This window comes from Athene cunicularia (assembly GCF_003259725.1).
Source record: "Athene cunicularia isolate RWA chromosome 1 unlocalized genomic scaffold, athCun1 chr1_part2, whole genome shotgun sequence".
Lineage (NCBI taxonomy): Eukaryota > Metazoa > Chordata > Aves > Strigiformes > Strigidae > Athene > Athene cunicularia.
The window spans coordinates 29,746,673-29,757,818 of record NW_020799092.1 but is presented as its reverse complement, the minus strand read 5'-3'; the positions used below and the strand labels follow the sequence as shown (position 1 = coordinate 29,757,818).

General features: G+C 39.1%; 1 protein-coding gene across 1 annotated transcript in view; it reads right to left on the bottom strand.

The window, feature by feature from the left end:
- Window positions 1-11,146, bottom strand: part of ITPR2 (inositol 1,4,5-trisphosphate receptor type 2) — a 283,088-nt gene that overhangs the window by 135,544 nt on the left and 136,398 nt on the right. Inside the window, exons 32-35 of the mRNA XM_026864631.1 lie at window positions 9,457-9,708; window positions 7,777-7,902; window positions 2,822-2,950; window positions 2,098-2,218 (exon numbers count right to left, since the gene is read on the bottom strand). Of these exons, the coding sequence (XP_026720432.1) occupies window positions 2,098-2,218; window positions 2,822-2,950; window positions 7,777-7,902; window positions 9,457-9,708 (628 nt within the window). The remainder of the gene's footprint in view (window positions 1-2,097; window positions 2,219-2,821; window positions 2,951-7,776; window positions 7,903-9,456; window positions 9,709-11,146) is intronic.

Genomic DNA, 11,146 nt, shown 5'->3' with positions numbered 1-11,146 from the left:
GGGGGCGGGGCGGCAGGACAGATAACAACACAATACACTTTGAACATGCTTGATATTAATGACAAATCCTCAAAGAGTTATTGTGATGTGGACAAAAGGAGATTGGCTATGTGCATGCTAACATTAGTCACCCCCAGTCCATACGCAGCCTCCCTGCCCTTCTGACACTGCAGGGAGCTCAGGGCAATGCCCTTCACCAGCAGCTTGGCTCCAAGCTGCCATGCCTGCAAGTGCCCAAGGCACATCTGGAGGGAGTCCCATAGGTGGAAAGCCAGAGCAGCAAGAAGGTTGAACCCAACTGTAAACCATCTCCATAAACCAGAAAAAGGAACGAGAGAAAAAGACTACAGAGGAGGTAGAAATTAAATTCACTAAGTAGGGAACAAGGTCACATATCTGAAGAAAACTCTAGACAGCCATGCCTTCATTCAGGCTTTGCCCTTGACTCCCTCAGGAATGAGAGGCACACAGAATACTACCTACCAACAACCACCAACCCTTTCACATGCTAGTTCACCTGGCCAAGAAGCTGGATCTGCCAGGCTGTTAAGGTGACCAGTGCACTCCCTGTCAGGCTGCTGTGGGAATGAGTTCAGCCTGGCTGTCTCAGCACTATGCTCGGGTGTCTCCAAATACCCTCAGTTAGATAACACAGCAACCTCTCTGAGCTAGAATTTGGGGTTTTATGTGTGGCACTACAGAAATGAAGACACTGAGCTGTCTAGAAGCACAAATAGGGCATGCTCAGTCTCAAAAATACTCTCATCTGTCCTACTTCTTCCTCCTTTTCCCAGATTCCCAAAGGAAATAATTTATTGATGACTCTTTCCAGAACTGCCAGAGAAGAGCAGGAACGTGTTAAACGCACAGACAAGGATTTGTAGGGCTAGAGCTTTATTTGATACTGTAGTAGCTAGAGCATAAAGGAAATAAAATGTCTTCAACTTCCAAAGTTGTCTTGCCAGATGGATTCATAATTAAATCATTTGCACAACAAATACAACGATTGAAGGTTGCCAAGTTTTCAGGTAACTGCTTATTCTCATTCACTCAGAAAGTTAATGAGATGTTTTGGCTAAAATGTTAAGCGATACTCCTGTAAAGCTATTCCAAAATCTAAATTTAGAGTTGATTGTTACAATGCCACAGATGCTGCAGATGCTTAAGGGACTCTCATATAATTTAATCTTTATTTATTAAATGCATCAACAACTCTAAAGTTTTCATTCACACTGAGCAGAACCTTCTTCTACAAGTAATCAGAATGACTGACTTTTAGAAACTGTATTGAATAATCCTTTTTTCTGTCATGGCAGAAGACTTTAAAATTATATTCACAGAACTTTAACTTAAGAATGAACTTTTGCCAGTCTTAACTATGTACCGGTGAAGAATCTTTTTTATTCTAGGATAAGAATTTATCTTCCACTTTAACATGGTATTTGAATTTATTTGAAAACATGTAAATTATTAGCTGCCCTAAGGACCAAATCTGATTTCATTGCCAGTGTAAGGCAATATTCCCCTGACAAGGCTGACTGTGTAACAGCAGTAAATGAGTGGGCCTGATGGTGAAGAGTAAGCAGAGAAGATATAGAGTGGTACAATTGTGGTTTCCATCGCCAACTCCCTGATGGGACAAAACCTGAACAAGCCCAGGACTGTGACTGACAATAATGAATGCATCTCACAGGAACTGAGGGGAAAAATGATGGGAGTTCTCCAGTGCACAGTTGCTATGTGTCACTGCTTACAACAGCTTCTGCAAATTTAGCCCAGCACGACTAAAAAAGCCCAGGTTTTCTCACAGTTTATGTTGTGTTTTAACATCATAATTTACTTGAGGTAAAGTTCAATCACTGCTTATTTAGCAAACTAATCTCTCTGACCTACCAGTTTCACCTAACAACCCTATTTGATGGGACAGATTTTAATGGGTTATATAAGGAGGAAGTATTTAGCCCCAAAAAGTGGGATTTCTGAAATCACCACTGTCACAATTTCAAGATGGTAAGTCAAATTAAAAACTGTTGAACATCATATAAGTCTGATCTTAAAACACCGAGAACAATAATGAAAGTAAAACCTGGCACCTACCCACTTCAGCCAAAGTCTTGATACATGACTCCACTGAGGCTTTCTGTGTTGGGTTTGGCCAAGTACAGTTGTAAATTCTAAAAGCAGACTGTAGCAGCTGAATAAAAACAGGCTGGTGTGTCTGAAAACAGAAAGATAAACATGGAATTTTACCCTTTAGGATCTCCTGGCAACTGCCTTAGGGTTTGACACAATGTAAACCACGTGCAAGGGGTTTTAAGCTTGTAGACTCAAGTTAGAACTCTGTTAAATTCTCTTTGTTCTTCAGGACTGGAGGGAACAGAAATCAGTGCTTCACCTCTAAAAAGGCCAAACCATGCATTTTTTCCTCAGATTGCCACTGATATCAAGCAAACACTGTATAGAGCAGAAGGACAGAGATGTCTTCCCAGTTCTCAGGTATGTGTCCCTTCTGTCATAGGCCACAGCATTTTTCTCATACGAATACAAAAATAGACCATTATTCTTCAAGGATACTCCCTCCAGTGAATTCACAAGAGGCTAGAGTAAATCTGACCATATTGATCTGCCTACTGGTTCAGAGCTGTAAGTGATAAAAATTAGGAGTAACTGTATTAAGGAGGAATTATGCTGCTAGCCAGTGGCATGAGAGGGGACAGAGAAATTAAAGAAGGATGTAAAGATACAGCATTCCTATCTGGGTAGCAGAAGTTATCTCATTAACAGACTGAATTACATATTTGTCTGTGTTTCTTTTTGTTACCTGGAGGCTGGTGCTGTTATCTGAAAACGGCGAACTAAAGAAGCCACTCACAATGTTCATCACAGGTTCAGTGACATATTTCTCCAGAGATGTGTCTGCATGTTTGCGATCCATGGTAGTGTTACAAACCTACAGGGAAGAAGGAGGAAACAATGAGATTTAGTTCTTATAAATAAGCAAACTTTATAATTTTGCATTTATTACAACACATGTAATATTTCTTTTTAATATGATATGACATACCAAAGGATATATATATATATAATTTGTCAGAGATAACTATGTTAGGGTTCAAGCTCTATTTGTGATATATCTTTCTTCTTGGAGGTCCATGCTGTCTTTTGAATACCCTTCTCTTCTGAACTAGCTCTTTCTGGCTGTCTGTCTATTCTTTCCCATGCTGTGAAAAAAGATCCCCCTAAATCAGCACATTGCATGCCACTTACAGACTTAGACAGATTCAAGAAGAGAATGGGCCTTTCCTCCCACTGTGGAGCTGGTTGGAAGAGGCTTTAGAGACAGATGACACATAAACACCTTAGGTTAGAAAGATTTAATGTAACGTTCAGCTTCTCTCTACAAACAGTCACCACAAATAGGTGGCAAAGTTGAACCTCATTTGCAGTAAAAATGTTTTAAAAAGATGGGGAAAAAAAGAAATAGCATAGTCAATACCAACAGCTTTTAGGATTGTAAACTGTAAAACAAGCAGCATTACTTAGAAAAGCAACATGAGGAAAATACGAAAGACAATCTAAAAACAATGAAAAAAAGAGAATGGATGGTACTGGGACAACTCTGGAACACAGAAGGATGATTAAATAGTGGGAGGATGTGGGAAGTTTTGTACAAAAGATTCCTGAAGACACCCTTTGGTATAACACTAAAAGTTTCTGCATAAAGATGTCATGCTTAAAGAAAGGAAAAAATCACTGGGGTGGAATGCATCTTTCAGCATTTAATTTCTTTTCAACATCTGTGAACATCTACACAGAGTCATGTTGAATTTGCACATATCAGTGTAAACAGCACTAAAAGGAGTCTACAGAGAGCCAAACATGGAAAGAATGGCAAGCCTTGACAAATAAGGAGTACAGACTACAGTCACACTACCTCTTCAACAGCCTTTAAATAGGAAGTTCTATTTATGTTTAACAAGAAATGAAAGGCAAAGCTGTTCTCTCTCTTTCACCTATGCAAGGTACAGATTACTATAATGTTTTAGAGAATCTATGTGAAAGCATAATTTATTTTGTATATAGACTTCTGGGATAACCTCATTACTGTCTGAGCATTTAACCCGAGTGGTACATACTTACCATTACCTCACACTATGGACGGGGAACTGAAGTCCAGAGAAACTGAGTGACTTGCTTAAGGTCACAGAGAAGAGTTGGTGACAGAAGCAGAAAGATAATCTGAATTTCACACAGGGCAAACATGCTCTCTAATTAAACACTGCCACTGTCATGCTTGGACACTACAAAACAGCAATTTTGCCAGGAGTGTTTTAAGGAAGGTTATTGATGTTACATCCAAAAGCACTCAAGTTCAGCTCACAGGAACACAAAAACTTTTTGAGTGTAACACACAAGCATTGTCATATGGTAGGCAGAGGAATACCAAAAGATAATGTGAGATCTACAGAAATGAGGCATCTTGAAGAGCTTGGCTTGTGTGCTTTTCTAAAATGTGTCGGATAAACAAGTCATGCCCCCATGTATTGCATTTTTTATCACCCTGGGAAAGGAAAGATTTTGGTCAGAGAAGCAACAGTGGCTAAACTGAAATATCAAACTCTTCAGCCCTTCAGTTTCAGGAAAAGTATGACAGCATCACCACCTCCAGTCCTCATGGAGGTAACAGATTCATTTAATAATCCAAAATTAAAAAAAAAAAAAAAAATCACAAAACTAGAAACATCTTGAAGTTCTTCTGCTTTTAATTAATCTGCATGCCTATTTTGGCTGGAATCAGTAGCTCTGAGGCTCAGCACTTGTGATCCCGATGGGAAGACTGGGAGCTGTGCAGTACTAGCATGGTGAATTTAGAAATCACCAAAACTAAATTCCAAAACGCTTTTAAGCTTTCCCCTTTGCTTGCCTGAAAAGCAGAGCCATATGTGGAGATGCCACTCTGCTCCAACACCTGTCTGAAAAATTCCCAGTGAAGAAGGAATTCATAAATCCTCTCATTTGTTCTAATCCCTCTGCCCTTTAGGGACTGAAAGATGTTTCCCTGTGGAAGAAAAAACCTGAAATGCATGAAATGAAGATGAGGATTGAGAAAGCAGTGTTTAAAACCCCCTAAAGAGGCTTTGGGACCAAAACTCACATGAATAATACTTCAAAAATTCTGCAGAGAAAGCCAAGATGACTTTACAGCTGTCAGATCTTGGCTCCTTCTTTAATCCTGCTCAGACTATAGCTGGGCCACACACAGGAAAGGGAAGCCTTTCTCTCAGCAGCACCCACTTTGCTTAGTGCAACATTTTAAGACATACATGGGAGAAAGTAGGTTGGCAGAAACTGTAGAAACGGGGAGTCTTTGAGAGCGTGACTGCTTTTGGCAAATGGAATTTATACATGAATCCACCTCATGTCTGCTTTGCAATGTACCACATTGTTGAAAGAGAATGACAGTTGAGGACTAAATATTTCCTTCCTCAATCCAGTAACAGATTAAAAAAATTGGATACTTTTTTTTTTTTTTAATAAAAAAGGGAGGAATCCAACCTGAGAATAACACTCTCCATGTTTCACCTTAGTGCTCTCTAACAACAGACTCAGACTCGAAGCTCACAAACTCACCCAGTGACAGGCATTTGTAGCAGCTAAAAGAAAAAGATTTCCCCTTCCCCCATGCAAAAACATCCCTTTTAGCTCACTAGAACACTGAGGATCAAAGGGCTCTTTTTCTAAATGCTTTGAAAGCTATTCTAACATCTTTCATGAGGCTGACAGCATTCTAACTGTCCTGATAGCTATGTAACACTGATGTATTTATAACACACAGGCTTTGTCTTGGCCCCAGAAAACCAAACCTGAGCAAATACTCAGCAACCTGGAAGATGTGGCTACCCACAGGGACCTAGCTGAAGAGCAGGACAGGCCAGAGCACTTCTGACATGATTTTAGTTCTTTTAGCTGTTAACTGGGAAATTAAAAGGATTAGGCATCCGCCCTGAGGACTTTGCAGGAGAGCAAAATAAATCTGCATTTTGCCATTTGATGCCAACACCACACACACACAAAATACATTAATAATACACTCACTCTTCACCTTTGAAGATCTGGCATCTAATTTCTCTTATGCAAAAGGTATGTCAAAACAAGTTCAGTGGTCACTAGCATCAGGACAACTCTACATCATCTGGCACTCTGCAGTTTGTCTGCAGGCTCATGAAAGCAACTGTGGAGCCTTCTTTCTACATGTCTCCTTCTAGCTCAAGAGCAAAGAAAACTGGTCACGTTCAAGGGTTCGGGAGGGTAGTCTTTTTGGAGGATCAACACCAGGACACATCAGGAAAGGGCAACCCAGAAAGGGAATTAAACAGAAGAAAACACTTCTTGGGGTAAAACCAGCAAGATTAAAAATCAGAATCCCCCTTCAAGGAGGTTTCTCATCTTAATTTTCAAACAAGCCTGGTTTGTCCAGAAGGGCTTTCACTGTTACAACATGATCACAGAGACAAGACAAAGAGCAAGAAAACAGTCTCATTACTGCTGAAAACAGCTGCTACCAAAAAGAGAGCACAAAAATCCTTGTCTTAACCTGTTTCTGGGTGGGGGAAGGAAAAAAACCTCCAACCATTTATAAGTTTTCTGTTTCAGAGAGACATGAACAGGTCCCAGTGTCTATCATACAGCACAAGTCTTTAGAGTCATTCTTCTTTTAGCCATAATTCATACTATTTACTCCCAATAAGTTTCAAAGAAATTATTTTGTGGCACACTATTACTTTGGGGTAAAAGTCTGCTGCAGGACTTAATTGAGATTCTTTTATCTTTTTTTTTTCGTTATTGCAACAAAATGAAGAATGCAAAGAGTGAGAATTTAAGGATTATAAAATGTAATGGATCGTGGACTGGGAAAAAGATAGGCATGCACTACAACAACATGCTCTATAGAACATTCCCAAAATACTGTCTGGCATCAAGGATCAAATACAGTCCACCAGCCACCAAAAACCTGTGCTCCTACTTCCTGAGCAGAAAGAGGAACTACATTAGTTAGTATTGACATTAGGCTCTTGCAAAAAGCATTAACCTCGCAGAAAAGGATATGTAATGTAAGCTGTAATCATTATGTCACACTAGCTTCCCCTCATGGCTCTATTACTGTATTTTATCCTTCTGGAAGTCATAAGATTTCCCTCGTCTTCTGCCTCCAAAATACCAGGGAGTGGAAGCTTCTGACTTGAAATTTAATTCAACAAGTAATGATACCACAAAGCTCACTAGGGTCCACAGGAATTGAATACCTACATTACTAACTATGCCTCATCCATCTTGCAGCCTATAGTTTATATATGAATTAGTATTCCAAAAGACCATAGCTCTACACCTGCCTTTCACATCAGCGGTGAGAAGATTACAGATGTGGAGTTTTTTTAGTCACCACCATAATGTCATGTAACACACACTCCCAGAAGATGTACACAGACTCTCAACCCTGTACATGCATCCAATTTATTTTTCTGGAAGAAAAGAGGAAGGAACATGGGTTCCAAGATGCCCTTTTAGAAAGAGAAGACTGCTAGAAATTAGCAGGTTAAATGATGATAAATAACATAGAAATGACTGTTTAAAAAAAAAAAAAAAACCACAAAGCCCATACCCATTCTATTGTCAGCTTTGAAAAAAATAGTTAATAAAAGAAGTTCACCAAAAAAGTTACCCATTCAGTTGCCACCCACGACTATACTGTAATATTTAATGTCTCATGAAGCTTACCCTTGCCATATCAACAAGGAAGTTCTCAAATAACTTCCAAATGTGGTTACTGGCATAGATTTCTTTCATTTCCACTTCAGTGTCCACATAACAGTGGTTAACAAAATTAACATAGGCAATTTTCACCTGCAGGAACAGAAAAAACACAATAAGAAATGGTACAGTAAAAACCATTAACATGACGTTTTCTATCTGCAAAAATACTGAACAATAAAGATGATCCTTCAAGTACTAACAAGCCCTAATAACAGTAATAATGCATATGTTCTGTTCTGAAGACTTAAGGAGAAACATGGAAACAAATGTATTAATGTACTTACTGAAAGATCACATGAAGAAAAATTGAAAAATTTTGTAAACATTCTTACTCTAACAACAAAACCCCCACAAAACAAAGCAATAATAAATCTGATATTTAAATTATATTAAGACTACAAGGGCCTAGCTCCAAAGCCAGGAGCTGTCAAAATGCAGGACATCCCTGCACTTGCCAGTAGATTTCCTTGTGACAGACTTGCCAAATTTCAAAAGAAAAAATGTCTTTAGCAGAGCTGAGACTACAATCTCTACATTCCCATAAACATAATACAACACTTGCATTTGTGATGGGTGTAACTCAGATCTAAATGGAGGAGAAAGGTTGTGCAGTGCTGGGACTGCAGCAATAGCAGCACAAGGCTTAACAGGACGAGTGCAGTCTCACTCCTCTCCTGCATTACAAGTCTGCATGTGCACGATAAGAATGCATACTCAGTGCCTGAAATGTACAGTTTAAACATAAACATATGCAGATACACTACAAACTTCTTGTCACAGTCAAAGGAGAGGGGATAGTTGGATATGTTTAACAAAGTCAGGAAAAAATTCCTGTCAGACTTCTAGGTTTCATTTGTTTGGGTTTTTTTAAATTGGCATCTATTGAAATTAATGTTAGGAGGAATTTCTGAGCACAAACTTTTTTCTTTTTAAGAAAAGAATCAGTTGATCACAAGGGGACTTTTTCACAGCACAAAGGGAGTCTACTGCTGTCAGTCCCAGTTCTGTTGATAGAAGCTACATTTTTCCACCAGATTGCCTGCAGAAATCCCTCTGACCAATACACAGTTCAAGAGCAAGCTCCTTACAAAGACTGTGAAAAGATTTCTTTTCATCACATCAGGTTTGGTGCAAACAAATATTCCCCTTCTGATCAGCGTGAGGTATCACAGTCCTACTGAAGCATGACAAATAGTAGCTGTTGAATTGGGCCTTGAATAAAAACATTTGCTGGACTGCAACTGAATTTAATAAAACGAGACTTCACCCAAAACTCCCATGATGGGCTAGAATGCTGCCCATCATTTCCAACAAATTCAGGTAGTGGCAAAACATTGGCTTGACTAACCACTTGGCTAAGTCTTCACAGCTACAGCCAGAAGTTATCAGAGCATTAAACTCTAATAGTGGCTGGACAAATCACAAAAACAAAACAAGGTGTCTGCCCCAAAAAGCTGACAATCGAAGCGTGAGGATTTAAGAAAATACTGGCTATCCTTTCTCACTTATTCACCTTAACGAACACCACCTGTTTCCAGCCTGTTTTCTGTATAAATACTCAACTTGATGGCATAATATAAACAACAAAACATTTTCTGATTTTCTAAAAATTATAAATTAACTTCCTCATTCCATGAATCTTACTTCAGGTATGCAGTCGTCATGGGTCACTACTCTCACTATATCATCCAGTGGCAGGAGTGAATTGCACTTGATCTCTGTGTATACATTCTTTCCTTCTGTACAAGTTGCTAGCAATTCCACTAGAGTGATGTGATACGCTAAGGGTCCACTCTCATCTGCTCGATCTCGCTCTGAACACATCATTTGGAGTAGGACTGGAAAAGATGCTCTGTCGTTGTAGAATATCAACACATCTTCACCACAATTTATCAGCTGAAAAAGATAATCCAAATTTTAAGCACCCTGAACTGCAGTCATTTTGGACTCAAGGTCTTTCCCTAAATGATTCTATGATTATGTGATGTTCTTAACTTCTTATTTTGTTCTACCTTTAAGTATGGAATTCTGTCTAGTAAAAAAAAAATAAAAATACTCTGCTGTGGCGTACCAAGTGCACATGTCAAAACAATATCCAAGGCAAACCTGTTCTTATCTACATAAGCACAAATCTGGAATAGCTCACCAAGCAGCGAGCTAATGCAAAGTGAATCTGAAGTTTAATTTCTATGTAGCTCTGTGCTTACCTAAGACAGTACGCCATCCTTGTTATTTCTACCATCTCAACGTTTGTTTGAAGTTAATTAATTACCCTCACCTCCTATTGTAAGGCCAGGATGTATTATTATCCCCGTTTTATAGATAGGGACTTGAGGTGCAGAGAGATTAAATCTTCTGTGCTACCTCAAAACAGAAAGCCTGTGGCTCACCCAGAATTTAACCAACCTCTTCTGTGCCCTTGCTCAGCATCGGAAACAAAAGATGATTCCTCCCAACCTATTCAAATTTGGCAGGAGAGTCTTGACATTGTCATTGTCATGCCAGCATTTCAATTTAACACAGAACTGGTGTATGTGATAAATATTTGATTTTGCTACAAGTGCATTGCTCATCTCAAGAGCAGAGTGAAGGTGGATGCTGGCAGCCTCATCTCAGCAGATCTCACAGAAAACTTTTGCTCTAACCCCATTTTGAACGCCCAATACACTGAATATACGTGTCAGCACTGCTCTGTGAGCTTGAGTGGAGCGGGGACAGGACGGTAGTCCTGTCTTCTCTCCATCACTAAGCCTAATGTACCTTCAATGCAGGTGAAAGTAAGTTCCCACAAAACCCTTCCTAGTACAGAAAGCACCTTGGCAGCACAACAGTTGTACATGTTTTGTGAATAAGGTACTTGACGTATCCAACTCTAGATGTGACATGAAATCCTAGCTTACTGAATTCAAGGGTAGAAATAAAGGTTGGTGGAGCTTTGAGAAATGGGAAAGCAGCAAGAGCAGGAATGAAAATTAGTCTGCCTGAATGAAAAGTCAAGAAACATTTCAGTAATTGCCAGGGTTCCAACATTTCCAATTTCAATTTTACAACTTTTCTGATTGTGTTTTCCCCGTTTCTTGCTTATTTTTACGTTGACAATTGCATGGAGTGAATTGTGAATTCAGTCTTTTCTGCAATTTTTACTTCTAATTTATCTTTGGGTTTCTAAAATTTTCCACTTGTGACTTTTTAAAACAGACATTTTCTGAACAATCCACAGTACCAAAAAAAAGTTTTTAAAGGGACAAGTGCTTGGGGAGGAGGAAGGAGAGAGTAAAGGAACCCAGATACTATTAAACTCATTGCACTGAATGGAAAAAAAAAAAAAAAAAAA